A 14,985-nucleotide genomic window follows, 5' to 3' on the forward strand; every position below is an offset into this window, starting at 1 on the left:
GCCCCTGCCATGGACAGGGACAGCTCACACTAGATCAGGTTGCTCAGAGCCACATCCAGCCTGGCCTTAAAAACACCCAGGGATGAGGCTTCAACCACCTTCCTGGGCAACCTGTTCCAGTGTCCCACCCACCCTCATAGTGAAGAATTTCTTCCTAACATCCAATCTGCATCTACCCATTTCTAATTTTATTCCATTCCCCCTAGTCCTATCATTACCTGACACACTATTTAGAGAAAGGCTGTTTATAGGATGCCTGTATAGCACAAAACCCAAAACTACTTTATGCAGGTAAAAGCAACTGTGTCGGATCCTGGCTTTACTGAACTATGGACCATCATCCTAACTTGGACTGAGAATTGCTACATGAAGATAAAAGGAACCACACTATTATACCTTCATTTGTTCATTCCCCTGCAGAGCTTTTTTGCAGTGTTCATATTATAATAATGCAACACTAGGTTACAGCACACATCAAGGAAGCTAATACACACACTACCTGTAGTATCTCAGTACCATTTAAACAGGAGATAGTCACTTCATTGTTTTTAGGGATACTGTTCAATTTTTAAGAAAAAAAACGTAACGTAACTCTGGGTTACATACCTGCTCTTCAGAAACAAGCTGTGTCCTAGGCAGCACAATACCACATACAGCTACTACATTTGCAGAGAGGTCGCTTGATACAATATGTCCTTGAGTATACTGCAGGTCTTTCTCCTTCTGCCAAAATGTGGAGTCTGGATTGGCCAAAACAAGGGCTTTTTCCACATTCTGGAGTTGAGATTCTTCTAGCAGCCTGTGAAATCCATGTTTATTAACTCAAATGAAAGCCACAAAACCAAAAAGCGTTCAGATTTTTAAAGTTCTTACTTTAGTCTGAAATGTATCAACTCCTCGGGATTGAATATCTTCTTCAGGAAAGATAATTTATGCTCATCATTCATGCATGTAACCAGAGCAAGACAGTTGGAAGTATACCTAAAAAAATATATTTAGAACAAGATACGTCAAAACAGTCTGGAGAAGTTTAGTTTGGCAACTGTCAATTGTAAACCAAAATAGCAATCTTGAAAAAACATGTAGAAAACTTTCTTTTTCACAGAAAATTATTTTAGTGCTATACTTAACATTCTTTAAGATTTCTCAGTTCTGAGATATTTATCATGGCATACTTTATCATTTATACACCAACTAGTTAATCTTTCTCTGAAGGACTGAATGATCAACAGAAATAAAGGACAGAACTTTCCCAAATAAATAAAGGTTAATGTATTAGACAATGAAATGTTTCCTTTGTCTGCTTTTTTTCTACTTCTCCTACCATTTCCCTTTCAAAAGTGCTTTCTCTTTCAGATTATTTCTAAAACAACTCGACACAATGAACTCAAGACTTAGTGCCAAGAGAAACAAACAAGTGCCAATTCTTGACTTCATTACTATGTAAAGCTATCTCACAACAGAAAAATATTCAATTCACATCATGAAACATTTTTTATTTATTATACCACTCTTTTAAACTTTCAAGAACAAAGCTTTCAATGAGCTTTGGAGAGGGGTGGAGAGGGGAAAAGGAAAAAAAAGTTACTAGAAGATTAGTTCAAGACAAAATTTGAAAGTCAGCTCACACAGTTATATTATTAACTAAACACCAGATAAACAAATTCCAGTCAATTAATTAGAAATTGTATTTCTTTTTCTAAGACTATCTAAGTATATGTCATCCTGAAGAGCTCCATAAGTGGCTGATAAATTTGGTGACACTCTTGTTCCTGCCCTTCATAACTATACACCTTATTTCAAAATTACATGTTGCTAACATAATTCTGAATTTATGCTAAAAAAATAAGACTATTGAAGATCTTTGCTTAAATAAAAGGCGCTATCAATACTACCACACATAAATAGGATAGATCATGAGACTAGGATGAAGCCATGCAGACATGAAACAAACGAAAAAGTCTGACCAAAACCACATGCAAAGTCTGCAGCAAGGCCAGTCAGGAAGCACAGCTAAAATAAGCCAAGCTTTACAGTAACTGAAATGTCTATATACAAGCACTAGAAAAAAACAACTAATTAATAAGATGCCAATGCAGAGCAGCATAATATATCACGGCAACATAAGTTGGAGTGAGAGTAGATTCATCTCTACTTTGTTTTAGGTAATGTTCTAGAACCACATGCAATACAGCAACAGGTTTGCAGTAGAGGCGAAGTGGTAAGTTCACTATCTCCCATGAATCCAACTTGGGTAAGCTGAAGTCATTTGAAAAGGTTCTTCAGACCACAGCTTTATGCACGACTAAGAGACAGCCCAAGTTTCACTCTCTGATAGACCACTCCAGCTTTCAAAAGATCAGATAAGAAACACAGGTACTGATACCATTGGTACAGATTTTTTTCTGTTCTGATTTGAAGACTCTTTCCTACTTGCATGTGAACATCGCAAAATTCAATCTGCGATACAGATACTTCTTTTCAATAGAGAAGGACTGAGGGGTTAAACTTACCAACGGACTAAAGTGTCATGACTCCTTAGGAGCGGAATACACACACTCCAGTCCCACAACTCCCGGAAAACTGATGGCTCCTTTTGTAAAAACCTATAGGCTGCCTCCATGAGGTCCCGTAACTTCATTCGCCTGCGCCCATATCGGACCGTGGTTGCATCTGAGCTCTCCAGGAAAAGCCTCTGGAAAACTGGTGATGTGTTCTTAAAATATCTTAAAGCAAAGCTTTAGAAGAAAGAATAAAAGAGACATCTGTGTGCCATCTAAGCCAGAGGAAAGAAAAATAGTCATAATAAAAACATCATGAGAGGTTTCAAGACTAATCAATGGTATACTGAGAGCTAAAGCCTACATTTAATGTTGCCCACGCTTGGTAAAGACAACCACTTCAGTAATCAGCTGATAACAAATACGTCATCATATTAGAAATCATTACTCAATTATCAACTGCAAACAGTACTGCCTTTGGTGAAATCTCTTTGATTGCTCTTGTTTACCGAAAAAGTAATACCAATTACTGCTTCTGCACCTTTGTGTTCTACTGGCCTACAGGTCTAGCGCAGAGATTTCAGTTGAGAGCAATCTTCAAGCTGTTTTGCTTTTCTTTTGATTATTAAGATGAAAATCACAATAGACCTTACAACACAATTTAATTCCTATAAGCTGTGTTTAAGATTCATATATCCTACATAACTCTTTCAATTCAAACCACATTTGTTCCTGTGGGAGACAATCCAAGCTGTAACACCACCTCCCATTACCGGTGAATACCAGCAAGTGTATACTCAAATACTGCACAGACATTCCATTACTCACGGCAAAACATCAGGGTGGTCAGCAACCAGCTTGCTCATTGCCACACACAGCCTTTCATGTCGATCATGGTTGAGTTGGCCACCAGCTCTAATAGCTTCCGCATTTCTTTCCAGCAAATCCAATAGGATTGGTCGAACCTGACGGCCGATCAACACAGTACATTCTTTATCCAGTAGTAACTGTGCTAAAGTATCGAGGATGCACTGCCGGTCTTGTTGAGTCCAAATCTAGAGGAAGAGAAAGCAAGAATGGCTTAAATGGGAAATTATTTGGGCTTTTAACTTCAGAACTACTCATGCAGGGTTCAGAGTGAATTTTACAGGAATGAGTATTTTAAAAAAACAAACAGACGAGGGTCCAAAATTCATAGAACTGTCAGAGTTGGAAGGGACCCCAAGGATCATCCAGTTCCAACCATCCTGCCATGGGCAGGGACACCTCACACTAGATGAAGATGATCAGAGCCCCATCAAGCCTGGCCATAGATACTTCCAGGGATGGAGCTTCTACCACCTCCCTGGGCAACCTGTTCCAGTGTCTCACCACTCTCATGGGGAAGAACTTCTTCCTAACATCCAATCTGAATCTACCCATTTCTAGTTTTGCTCCATTCCCCCTGGCCCTATCACTACCTGACACCCTAAAAAGTCCTTCACCAGCTTTCTTGAAGGCCCCCTTAAGATACTGGAAGGCCACAATGAGGTCACCTCAGAGCCTTGTGCTGACTGAATAGCCCCAACTCTCTCAGTCTGTCTCCATAGGAGAGGTGCTTCAGTCCTCTGATCATATAATTCGCAATGGAATTACTTACATGACACTGTTCTCCATATTTAGAAAACAGAAGAAACAGAGTGAGTAGCACCACAAAAAGGAATTACAAAAAAGTCCCAAAATTAGAAATTATATTTTACAGCTAAAAGATAAATACATTTCTTTTCAAGAAAAAGTTGAGAAAATGTTGTAACTAAAACAGCTTTATTAACAGAATTCTCACTGATCTCAACAACTTGATCTCATGAGAGGCACAAAACATTTAAGAATTATAACTGTTAAAAAAAAGTTTGAGATGCATCATGTTTAATCTCTCTTTTCAAAAAAGAAGCATTCAATCATAATGGTCTCCAAACTGGTGAAACATGGGTTTGATGAGTGGACCACTAGATGGATAAAGAACTGGCTTGATAGCCACACCCAAAGAGTGGCTGTCAATGGCTCCATGTCCCAGTGGAGGCCAGTGACAAGCGGAGTCCCTCAGGGATCAGTCCTGGGACCAGTCTTGTTCAACATCTTTGTCGATGACATGGACAGAGGCATTGAGTGCATTCTCAGCAAGTTTGCTGATGACACCAAGCTGTGTGGTACAGCAGACAGGCTGGAGGGAAGGGATGCCATCCAGAAGGACCTTGACAAGCTGGAAGGTGGGCACAAGCCAACCTCATGAGGTTCAACAAGACCAAATGCAGGGTCCTGCATCTGGGTCGAGGCAATCCCAAGCACAAATCCAGGCTGGGCAGTGAGTGGCTGGAAAGCAGCCCTGAGGAGAGGGACTTGGGGGTGCTGGTGGACGAGAAGCTCAACAGGAGCTGTCAGTGTGCACTTGCAGCACAGAAAGCCAACCAGATCCTGAGCTGCATCAGGAGAAGTGTGGCCAGCAGGTCAAGGGAGGTGATTCTCCCCCTCTGCTCAGCCCTGGTGAGACCCCACCTGGAGTACTGTGTCCAGTTCTGGAGCCCCTATTACAAGAGGGATATGGACATGCTGGAAGGTGTCCAGAGAAGGGCCACCAGGATGAGCAGAGGGCTGGAGCACCTCTCCTATGAGGACAGACTGAAAGAGTTGGGGCTGTTCAGTCTGGAGAAGAGAAGGCTCCGAGGTGACCTTCTTGTGGCCTTTCAATATCTGAAGGGGGCTACAAGAAAGTTGGGGAGGGACTTTTTAGGACTAGGGGGAATGGAATAAAGCTGGAAGTGGGGAGATTCAGGCTGGACGTGAGGAAGATCATCTTCCCCATGAGAGTGGTGAGACCCTGGAATGGGTTGTCCAGGGAGGTGGTTGAGGCCAGGCTGGATGAGACTCTGGCCAGCCTGATCTAGTGTGAGGTGTCCCTGCCCATGGCAGGGGGGTTGGAGCTAGATGATCCTTGTGGTCCCTTCCAACTCTGACTGATTCTATGATTCTATAATCAAAGGCTTATTTCCAGATTTCCAAATTAACTCTATCCCAACCTAAGCCAGTACATTCTGACAGCAATTATAATGAGGAACATTCTTGACAAGCAGGAGCATGTATCTGCAATTTTGAAGTAACAGTTGTTTGGGGTTTTTCCTTACTTTTCTATAAAAATGGTCTTTTAGTGCAAAACAAAGTATTAGGCTTTAGAATAGATGGAAAACAGACACACATCTGCTAGAACAAAATTAAGCAAAACAAATCCAAACTCTTTGGCCACAATAACCCCATGCAGCACTACAGACTGGGGGGTGAGTGGCTGGAGAGCAGCCTGGTGGATAGGGACCTGGCAGTGCTGGTTGACACCAACTGAACATGAGCCAGCAGTGTGCCCAGCTGGCACGGAAGGCCAATGGCATCTTGGCTGTATCAGGAATAGTGGCCAGCAGGACTAGGGATGGAATTCTGCCCCTGTACTCGGCACTGCTGAGGCCTTACCGTGAGCACTGTCTGCAGCTCTGGGCCACAATTCAAGAAAGATACTGAGATGCTGGAGCAGGTCCAGAGGAGAACAAGAAGACTGGTGAAGGGATTGGAGGGAAAGTCTGATGAGGAGAGGCTGAGGCAGCTGGGGTTGTTCAGCATGGAGAAGAGGAAACTTAGGGGGGAACCTCATCACACTCTAAAACTACCTGAAGGAAGTTGTAGCAAGGTTGGGGTCTGGCTCTACTCCCAGGCAACTTGTGACAAGAGGGCATGGCCTGAAGCTGCACCAGGGGAGGTTTTGGTTGGATGTTAGGAAGCACTTCCCCACAGAAAGGCTGATAAGGCACTGGGATGGACTGCCCAGGGAGGTGGTGGAGTCAGCTGTCCTTGGAGGTGTTTAAGTGTGATGGTTTGAAACTGTCTTTTTAATTTTTCCTTGCAAAGTTCAGAACAGAGAAAGTGAAAGAATGTAAATAAGTCACTATTGGGTGTAAGAAAGCAAAATAACGATTGTTCTAAACACTTCCATTGGATAGATAGAAATGTTTAAGAACTATTACCCAAAACAAAGTAGGCATTCGGCACATTCTGCGTTCGGCAGTGGGGGCAGTTGCTGGGCTGTCTGGCTGCTGTTTCTTCTTCTCTTCTGGCTGAAGATAACACACTGACCTTGGCAGCTAAGTTAACAACTTTCTGCTTAACTAACTCTGCTTTCTGTCCAAAGGGGGTCTGGGGGGGAAGCTCCTGGGAGAGAGGGAGGCCCCTTTGGGAGGGTCCCCTTGGGGGGAAGCAAAGGGAGATCGGTTGTGCTTTTTCTGTTGATTGTATATATTTGTGAATGTTGTGAATTTTGTATATTTGTACATATTCATTGCATTTCATTGTAGATTTTAGACTCTGCTTGTAAATACAGCTTTTCATTTGCTTCCAGACTGAGCTAGCCTGGTTATTGTTGGGGGGGGGGGGAATTTCAGCTCACACCGACACATTAAGGAAAGATTGGATGTGGCACTTAGTGACATGGTCTAGTCAATGAGCTGGTGTCAGGTCATGGGCTGGACTTGATGATCTCAGAGGTCTATTCCAGCCTCAGTAACTCTGTGATTCTGTGAAATAACCTCCCCCTCAACACACTTAGGTCCCTTCCCCACCTTTCTAACTTTGTTACTGAAGAACAACAACCTGTGTCTTGTGTCTTATGCTTGAATTTGTCTGGTCTTTCAGCTCATGTCATCATCCAAGGATAGAGTGTGCATCATTAGTGAAAAAAAATCAGGATTATAAATTTGCAATGTAGCAGTTTTGTTCTTAACTTTGATGCTGCACCCCTCTCCTCCCTTGCTGAGTGAACCTTTATCCTATCAAAACAATTTTATCTTTCTTGGCAAATAGTCATAAATACGGTCAGAGAAGGCAACTTTCCAAACAAAACAAGCACTTACTAAACTCCTACAGAAATATTCTGTCTTTTGTTTAGCAACAGATACAGCCAATTTCTGTTTCTCTTAGGCTTTTGTTACCCATGTAAAAATCTGCTCCTGGGCTAGCAGGTTGGATGACGGTTGTCACAGTACGAATAGATGGCAGCTGCCTTTGAAAAGCTGATCTCCTAAGGTAATATAATTGACACATCCTTCTAGAATGCATGCATACTCGTTCAAGCTCCTTGAGCTTCCTTAAGAACTTGAAAAGACATTCATTCCCTAACAGCATGTAACGAATCAGAGAAACTGTAGTATGCATATTAAAACACCAAAATCACCACCTTAATTACAAGGAGTTTCTTGTGCTTATTTTTAGGAAAGATGATACGCTTGTTTTCCTCTCATTTACCAGAGCAGCATCAAAAATAATTTAAAAAAATGAAACTGAAGGCCTGCATTCATCACTGAGCAGGTAATATATTGTTCATTACAGGGGATCAGTAGCAAAATGATTGACAAGATGTCCAACAGCAGCATGGTTCAAAGAACTTGAGACTAAGCCATTGCATAAAAACAAGAACTACCTTGAGTTTCCAAATCAATTACACCTTTGGTTACCCAAACAAGGCAAAACAGGGTACTTAATTTATTAAACAGCTTTCATTATCACATAAAAGGAACAGTTAACAGCAAAATAGTAAATAAACAATGTGATTGACTCAGTAAAATTCTGCAGTTAAGACACTACTGTACAGCAAACCCTTTCCATTAGCAATTCTGTGAGAGCAAGCAGTTTTTTAATCATTGTGTGTAGTACCCTGAGGACATATAAAACTGTTCAAAAATCACAGTGGCAACATTTACATTCCTCAAAGAGACTGTCCTTTTTATTTCAGAGCCTTTCAGAGTATAAATTAAACATTTTATGGGAAGGAATACTGTCAGAAGTTTTTTCTTTTTAAACTAAAGCTGGCTTTGTGAGATATCCAACTTTCTCCACCAGTAGAAAAGGACAGCTGGTCAGAGAGTGTTTAATTCTAGTGTTAAAATCTGGGATAGTAAATTTGCACCTGCAGTTCCAAACAGCTGCTTTGAGAAAGCATCACCAAAGACAGTACTTCCAAATATAGACTATATGTACACACATTGTTTATTATTAATGAGGCATTAAACAGAAACACAGCTAGGAGTCAATCACCATCCAAGCTGCTTCTCTAGCAGCATGTTGCACATCCCCTTCCCAACCTGCGCAGTACATTTACTCAGCACTCAAACGTACAGAAATCTTTATTAAGAACCAGCTTCATTCAGCATTTAAGATTACTAAGAGAAATGACGACAGCAAGGAACAATCTGGGCCCACATGTAAGACGTTTCTAACCATGGCTTCCAGGTGTTGCCACACAAACCACGTATTACACCACACAGATTTAATGAGACGCTTCTGAAGAGTGAAAGGGCACAGAGCCACACATGAGAAGTCCTTCCTCCTCCAACACGGGAACAGATATTCGCAGTTCCATTCCCCCACACAACAGCTCTGCTGCTGTATGAAGCAATCAAATTGGAAAGATGATCCAAACTGATTCTTCAAAAATCTTCCACTGAGTAAGAAGGTTGAATGAATTTCCCACATCAGCACACACACTAGGGTCAGGGTAAGAGAACAAACAGGAAAGCATGGCTTGGCCTTGAGAACAGGCAAAAAGAAAACAGAGTAGGAGGACTCCTTTTGGCAGTTCTCTAGTTCAGCAAGATAAAGTAAAGCATAAGCCTGCACTATTATAATGTACATATTTCAAGAAGAAAAATAAAAATGCAGTCTCGCAAAGGCAACAAAATAGCTTTAACTACCTGCAGATCAATCTAGAACTTCCTACACTGCCTTCAGCACATGGTATTTGACAGAGATGGGCAAACTGCTCTTTCAAGGATAGAGAGAATGTTCTCTTTGACTATGTATCATTGTATTTATTAACATGCTGTCTTCCAAAAATCACAAAAACTAGAAGCAGAAGGAGATGATAATACACTCCAGGATGGAAGCAAAAGTGACACATACCTTCCTTTATTTATAACACTACACAATGCAAAACATAGTTATGCTTTCAAATAGAAAGCTGAAGTTGTTGCCAGGATGCCAGGACATTTTTCCAACAGCCAATGAGTAGCTGGGTAAATTTGGGACAGCTAGGTCACCTCTTTTTTCTACCTCTGTTAAAAAGAGAATAAAGACACTTTTCAACATCAAATGCTAAGACTACAGGGCTATAAATAAGTGATTTGAGTTAATATTATTAAAACAATTTTCACTCCTGCAGAGCAAATTGAAAGGCAAAAGTAAGGATGCCAAGATAAAATAGAATAGAACAGGAGTTCCAGAATGGTATGCTTGGTATTTCCAGTTCACTTAAAAAGGTTCCATATACTACAGAGAAGAAATACTCAAAAGGGTCAGGTTTTTTGATTTCTTTCTTTCAATACATGCACAATGGGAGATACAAAAGGCAGAAATGAATAAAGATATTTTTGCACTAACGTTCCATTCCAACTAGTATTTTAACCTTCACATTAAGGAACTTCTCTACTGAAATTACACTATCACAGGGAGCTAAAATACATGCATTTGCACAAAATCTGCACATGGACTTCTACAGAGGAAGATATTCCAATTCAAACAGACCTTTGGTAACACACAGAACCAAAAGCAAATCCCAGCAGTTTGTGGACCCCTACTGCTTATACAGTTTGCTTTAATTATACAAAAAATAAAGGCAGGCAACAAAAACTCTTTAGGGAGCTTTGCATTCTGTTTTCCTCATTAAGAACACAGAAATTTGCTGTACCTTTGCAGAGGCAATGGTATAGAAATACTCTACAGAAAAGGGTCTATTTCTGATACATATAGAAGCACAGGGAACAAGACCTTCCAGAACCACATAACCAGTGCCTTACTAAAAATCTCAAAACACCATTCCTTACTTAGCAGTTCTGGGCAAGTTCCAGTCCATTAAGGAATACCTGAAGATTTAAGCAGCCAGAAAGACACAGCGAGGTGGCAGAACAAGAGGGCTCTACATTTCCAGAATGCATGCAACTGGTAGGAAATCAGATTTGATGACTGGAGCCCATAGTTGTTTCTTGGCCTAATATAGCCCTAGATCTATAGCTTCCAAGCTTGGAAATAGCAATTCAGTTTAAAAAAAAAAAAGTGTCATTGTTCACTAATGTCCTGTTCCAGACTCTCTGTATATAATCATTCTTTAATAACTTCTACCTTTTGTCCTGGTTTCCCATGATAGAGTTAATTTTCTTCCTAATTGCTAGTACAGTGCTGTGTTTTGGATATAGTGTGAGAAGAACGTTGATAACACACTGATACTTTAGATGTTGCTAAGTAGCACTTATCTTAAGGAATTTTCAGTTTCTCATGCTCTGCCAGTGAGCAGGAGCACAAGAAGCTGGGAGGAAGCTGACAGGACAAGTGACCCAAACTAGCCAAAGGGATATTCCATATCACAGAATGTTACACTCAGTATATAAACTTGGGGGAGTTGGCTAGGTCAGGGGGCAGATTGCTGCTCAGGTATATTGGTCAATAAATGGCAAGCAATTGCATTGTGCATCACTTATCTTTCCTTGGGGTTTATATGTCTTTTAGTTATATTCCTCTTCATTCCAAGTATTATTGTTATTATTTTATTGTTACCGTTGTAACGTGTTTTGTTTTAGTTTTTGGTTTTGTTTGTTGGGGAAAACAAACCCACTTTGTTTTCCAAATCTCCTTCCCATCCGGCTGCTCGGTGCTCAATTGCTGGCTGAGGTTAAACCATGAGGCTTTTAAACCTGCCCTATATCTCAGAGCAGTTGCTAGACGGGAAAGGGCACAGTCCCTTCCCCAGCCACAGATCTTGGTGACTTACTTCTGGTTCACTCCATCTGTCTGCTACATCACATATTTGCACCAGCCCTATATCTCTCACCTGCTTCTTTCTCCTGAATAACAGCTCTTCATCATACTTCCCACCAATTAGTATCAACTCTCCAATGTAAGAATATATATATATATTCATGTCAATTTTACTTTGATCTGATGAATTGCCGTGACAGAAGAAAAAGCCATCTGTTTACAAACACAGAACCTTGGCTACCAGTATGAAAGCCTTCCCCCTCCATAACTAAGAGACTAACTCAGACTGAAAGCAAATATTCTGGAAACAAAAATATGATCTAGACTTTTCAAACAACTGGGACATTTCTTGAACACTCAAACAGAAATACATATTTTGAGCCCCAAAGTATGTACAAAACTCAGAAGCTTCTAAAGCTCTATCATGAAAAGTATTAATATAACACCTGATATGTTGGTGTCCTGTTATTACACACCTGCAAGTATTTCAGAGCCAGCAGTGAGATAGGCCTCAACAACCTTAGCAGGCAGGTGTGCTTTTCACAGGTAAGGCAGCTAAAGCATGAAATCCAGTAAAAACAGGAACATGTTTCCAGCTTCACTGCCATTAGAAAAAAGCAGCAAGCCCTAGAAAATCGAGTCCTTTTTACCCCCCATGCTGTTCTTACAGCAATTAAAGAAGACATACAGGTAACATCAGGGTAACATAGAATCGTAGAATCGTTTTGTTTGGAAAAGATCTTTAAAATCATCGAGTCGAACCATTATCTAACTCTATCAAGGCTAGGGCTAAACCCCAGCACCCTCAGCACCACGTCTGCGTCTTTCAAACACCTCTGGGGACGAAGATCCAACCACCTCCCTGGGAAGCCTATTCCAGAGTGCGACAACATTTTCAGTAAAGAAGTTTCTTCTAATAACCGATCTAAATCTCCCCGGTGCAGCTTGTGTTACGAGGGAGAAAAGACCGACATCCACCTCACTACAAACCTCCTTTCAGGTAGTTGTAGAGAGCAATAAGGTCTCCCCTGGGCGTCCTCTTCTGCATGCTGAGCAAATCCAGTTCCCTCAATATGCTACAGCTAAGGGACTACGAGACTCGACCCTGTCACGATGCTTGCGAGCAACATGCCTCTATCGTGCTTTCAGAGTCACCGTAAGGGACTTGGAAAATACCGACGATACTAACTGCGGGGCAAAACGCCTCCTCGGGAAGGGCAGTAAACGGGGTACCGGTGCACAGGAGACGATCTGCCTCACAGAGCTCGTCCCGCACAACTCTGGAAGGGACGGGACGGGGGAAGGAACCGCAATAAGCGCACACAGAAAGACCGCAGAGTTGTTCCCGCAGAGCGGATCCGCCGACAGCCTGAGAACGAAGGGGCGGGAGGGGTGACCAGGAGGCGCGGGCAACACAAAGCTGCCGGGAGGAGATGGCGGCGCGGGGGAGGAAGGCAGCGAGGTACGTCCTCTTCCCTCCTCAGCGGCCCCTGTGAGACTCGCCCAGAGGAAGGGAGGGCTCCCGGGGGCTGCCGCCGAGCCCTGTACCGTCCGCTCACCTGCTTCGCCAGGAACCTGCTCAGCTCCGCACTGCTCTTCTCGTTCCTGCGCGCCACCAGCTGCAGCGGCTCCGCCAGGCGGACCCGCAGGTCGGCCATCCTCCTCCTCCGCCGCCGGAGACGCGGGCAGCGCTGGGGGTCGAAAAGGGTCCGCACGCACCGCCCGCCAGCAGCACGTGTGGCGCGAGACAGACGCGCAGCTTCCGCTTCGCCGGTACCGTCACCCGCCCGCGACGTCGCAGGCGAAGGGAAGCGCAGCCCCACCCCGTCGGCCACATGACGGCGCCTCCGCCAAACTACAGCTGCCGGCATGCAGCGCTCCACCCGACTACCGGGGCATTGGGCCTCTGCTGCATGCTGGGAGGCGTAGTCCATTAGAAGTTCCGCGATGCTCTCTGGATTGTAGGGAGTCGTCCGGCAGTGGAGCGAGTTTCTCCTACTTTCTCGCGGCGCTGGAAGCTCGTATGTATAAGCGCTCTGCTTGGTGTTCTTGTTCTGCCCTGTTTTCTGCTTCCCGGGGGTTAATTGTAACTGCGGCTGCAGGACTTGCCTATAGCAGGCCTGGTCAAGGGCCATTACAGTCCTTGCCCCAAAGCCTTTGAAATCTAGGTCATGTTACCAGTCAGTCCTGGCTGAGGAGGGGTGGTGAGTAACCTAAACAGGTGGCTCAGGCTCGGGAGGAAGAAGGCTGGCATTACGCTACCATTTCCACGTCACCCTCCCCAACTCGCCAGCCACAGCCAGCTCACGAAATCCCATCGCAGATCTAAGGCACTAACGATGTTTTCAGAGGGGTTTGACGGCGGGCTTGCCGATAGCAGGAAACGGACTTAAACTTCGGGCTTGCTGAGAGAGCTGTCAAGAGCTGCCTCATGCCCATTCTCCTACAGCAGCAGGGTACAGCCTTCCACGACCAACTCGCACCAGGTGAGCCTGCGGCGTTGAAACATAGCCCAAGCAGCCTGCTGCGGTCGCTCCCCCACCCTTTCCACCCACCAAAGCATTTACAGAAGGGCCTGGCGACCAGAGGGAACCCAGTGGCCGCGGCTCCGGGACGAAACCGCTCCGCCCGCAGGGCAGGCAAAGGCGGAAGGAGCCCCGGGTGCAGAGTAGCTTCCCGCGCTCAGAGCCGAGCGTCCTGCTCAAGGACTGGGGCGGGGGTAAGGCGAAGGGGCGGGGCGCCGCCCCCTCGCGCTGCTTGCTTTGGCGCCAACTGTTTCAGGTTGGGGGGTGGTGTTCGCTGACGGCGCGGCCGGGGCGCGCCGTGCGTCTGCGGTGGTTGGCTGCCGCGGTCGGGAGCCCTGCCCCCTCGGCGCCCGGCCTGCGGGACCACTGGCGGCGGCAACCTGCGGGGTGTCGCGGGCCGGGGGCGGCGGCTGACCGGTGAGTGAGGGCTGTGGGGCCGCGGGGTCTTCCTCAGCAGAGTCTTCCTCTTCCTTTGCGTCCCGTCCTTTCCTCTCTCCACCACCGTCCCGGTGGGGGCTCGGCGGTGTGTCGCCCTGCCGGCCCGCGCGAATGTTGCTTTCCTCCTCTGCCACCCGTGCGTAGATCCCGCTGCTCGGTTCGTCCCGACTTGGCTTTGCCCACCGCGGGACCTGCGGCGCCCTCCTGGCCCCTCCTCCTGGGCAGCCTGCTCGCCCCAGTCCGCTGGCGGTTGCGGGGCGCGGGATGCCACTCGTGCCGCGGCAGCTGCTGTGTTGCTCTCGGGCCGCGATCGGCCCTGACCCCCGAGAGGTCCTGGGCGCTTCCGCCGTGACAGGAATTGGGGCGGGAGCCCCTTCCCGCCCGTGCAGGGAGGGTGAGGCCTGGGGAGTGGATGAGGGCCGCTGCTTCTGAACTGGCAGGCTGCTGCTCAGTGCCTCGGCTTGCACCCACACCCGATCCTTTTTCTGCGCTCCTCTTTTCCATGCAGTGGGTGCCTCGGTGTTGCAGGCTGCTGCTTTCGGTTCAGAGATGCTTGTGCATCGGTGTCGCAAGCCTGTGCGCTCTTGAAGTCATTCTGCAATAGCTGTTGTGGCCGGTACTGTGCGTGCTGTGGCCGAGCATGACTATATGCATTGGTAGGCAAAATGTTTCTTGTCTGCCTCTGCTCTTTATTGGTTTGCTGG

The 14,985-nt window shown here is 45.1% G+C and overlaps 1 protein-coding gene across 1 annotated transcript in view; it reads right to left on the reverse strand.

Moving 5' to 3' along the window:
* MDN1 (midasin AAA ATPase 1) overlaps window positions 1-12,976 on the reverse strand; it is a 111,485-nt gene extending 98,509 nt beyond the window's left edge. Inside the window, exons 1-5 of the mRNA XM_054399271.1 lie at window positions 12,878-12,976; window positions 3,330-3,556; window positions 2,514-2,738; window positions 874-981; window positions 607-799 (exon numbers count right to left, since the gene is read on the reverse strand). Coding sequence (XP_054255246.1) covers window positions 607-799; window positions 874-981; window positions 2,514-2,738; window positions 3,330-3,556; window positions 12,878-12,976 — 852 coding nt within the window. The remainder of the gene's footprint in view (window positions 1-606; window positions 800-873; window positions 982-2,513; window positions 2,739-3,329; window positions 3,557-12,877) is intronic.
* Window positions 12,977-14,985: the final 2,009 nt, after the last annotated feature.

This window comes from Indicator indicator, chromosome 2 (assembly GCF_027791375.1).
Source record: "Indicator indicator isolate 239-I01 chromosome 2, UM_Iind_1.1, whole genome shotgun sequence".
In the NCBI taxonomy this organism is placed as follows: Eukaryota; Metazoa; Chordata; class Aves; order Piciformes; family Indicatoridae; genus Indicator; species Indicator indicator.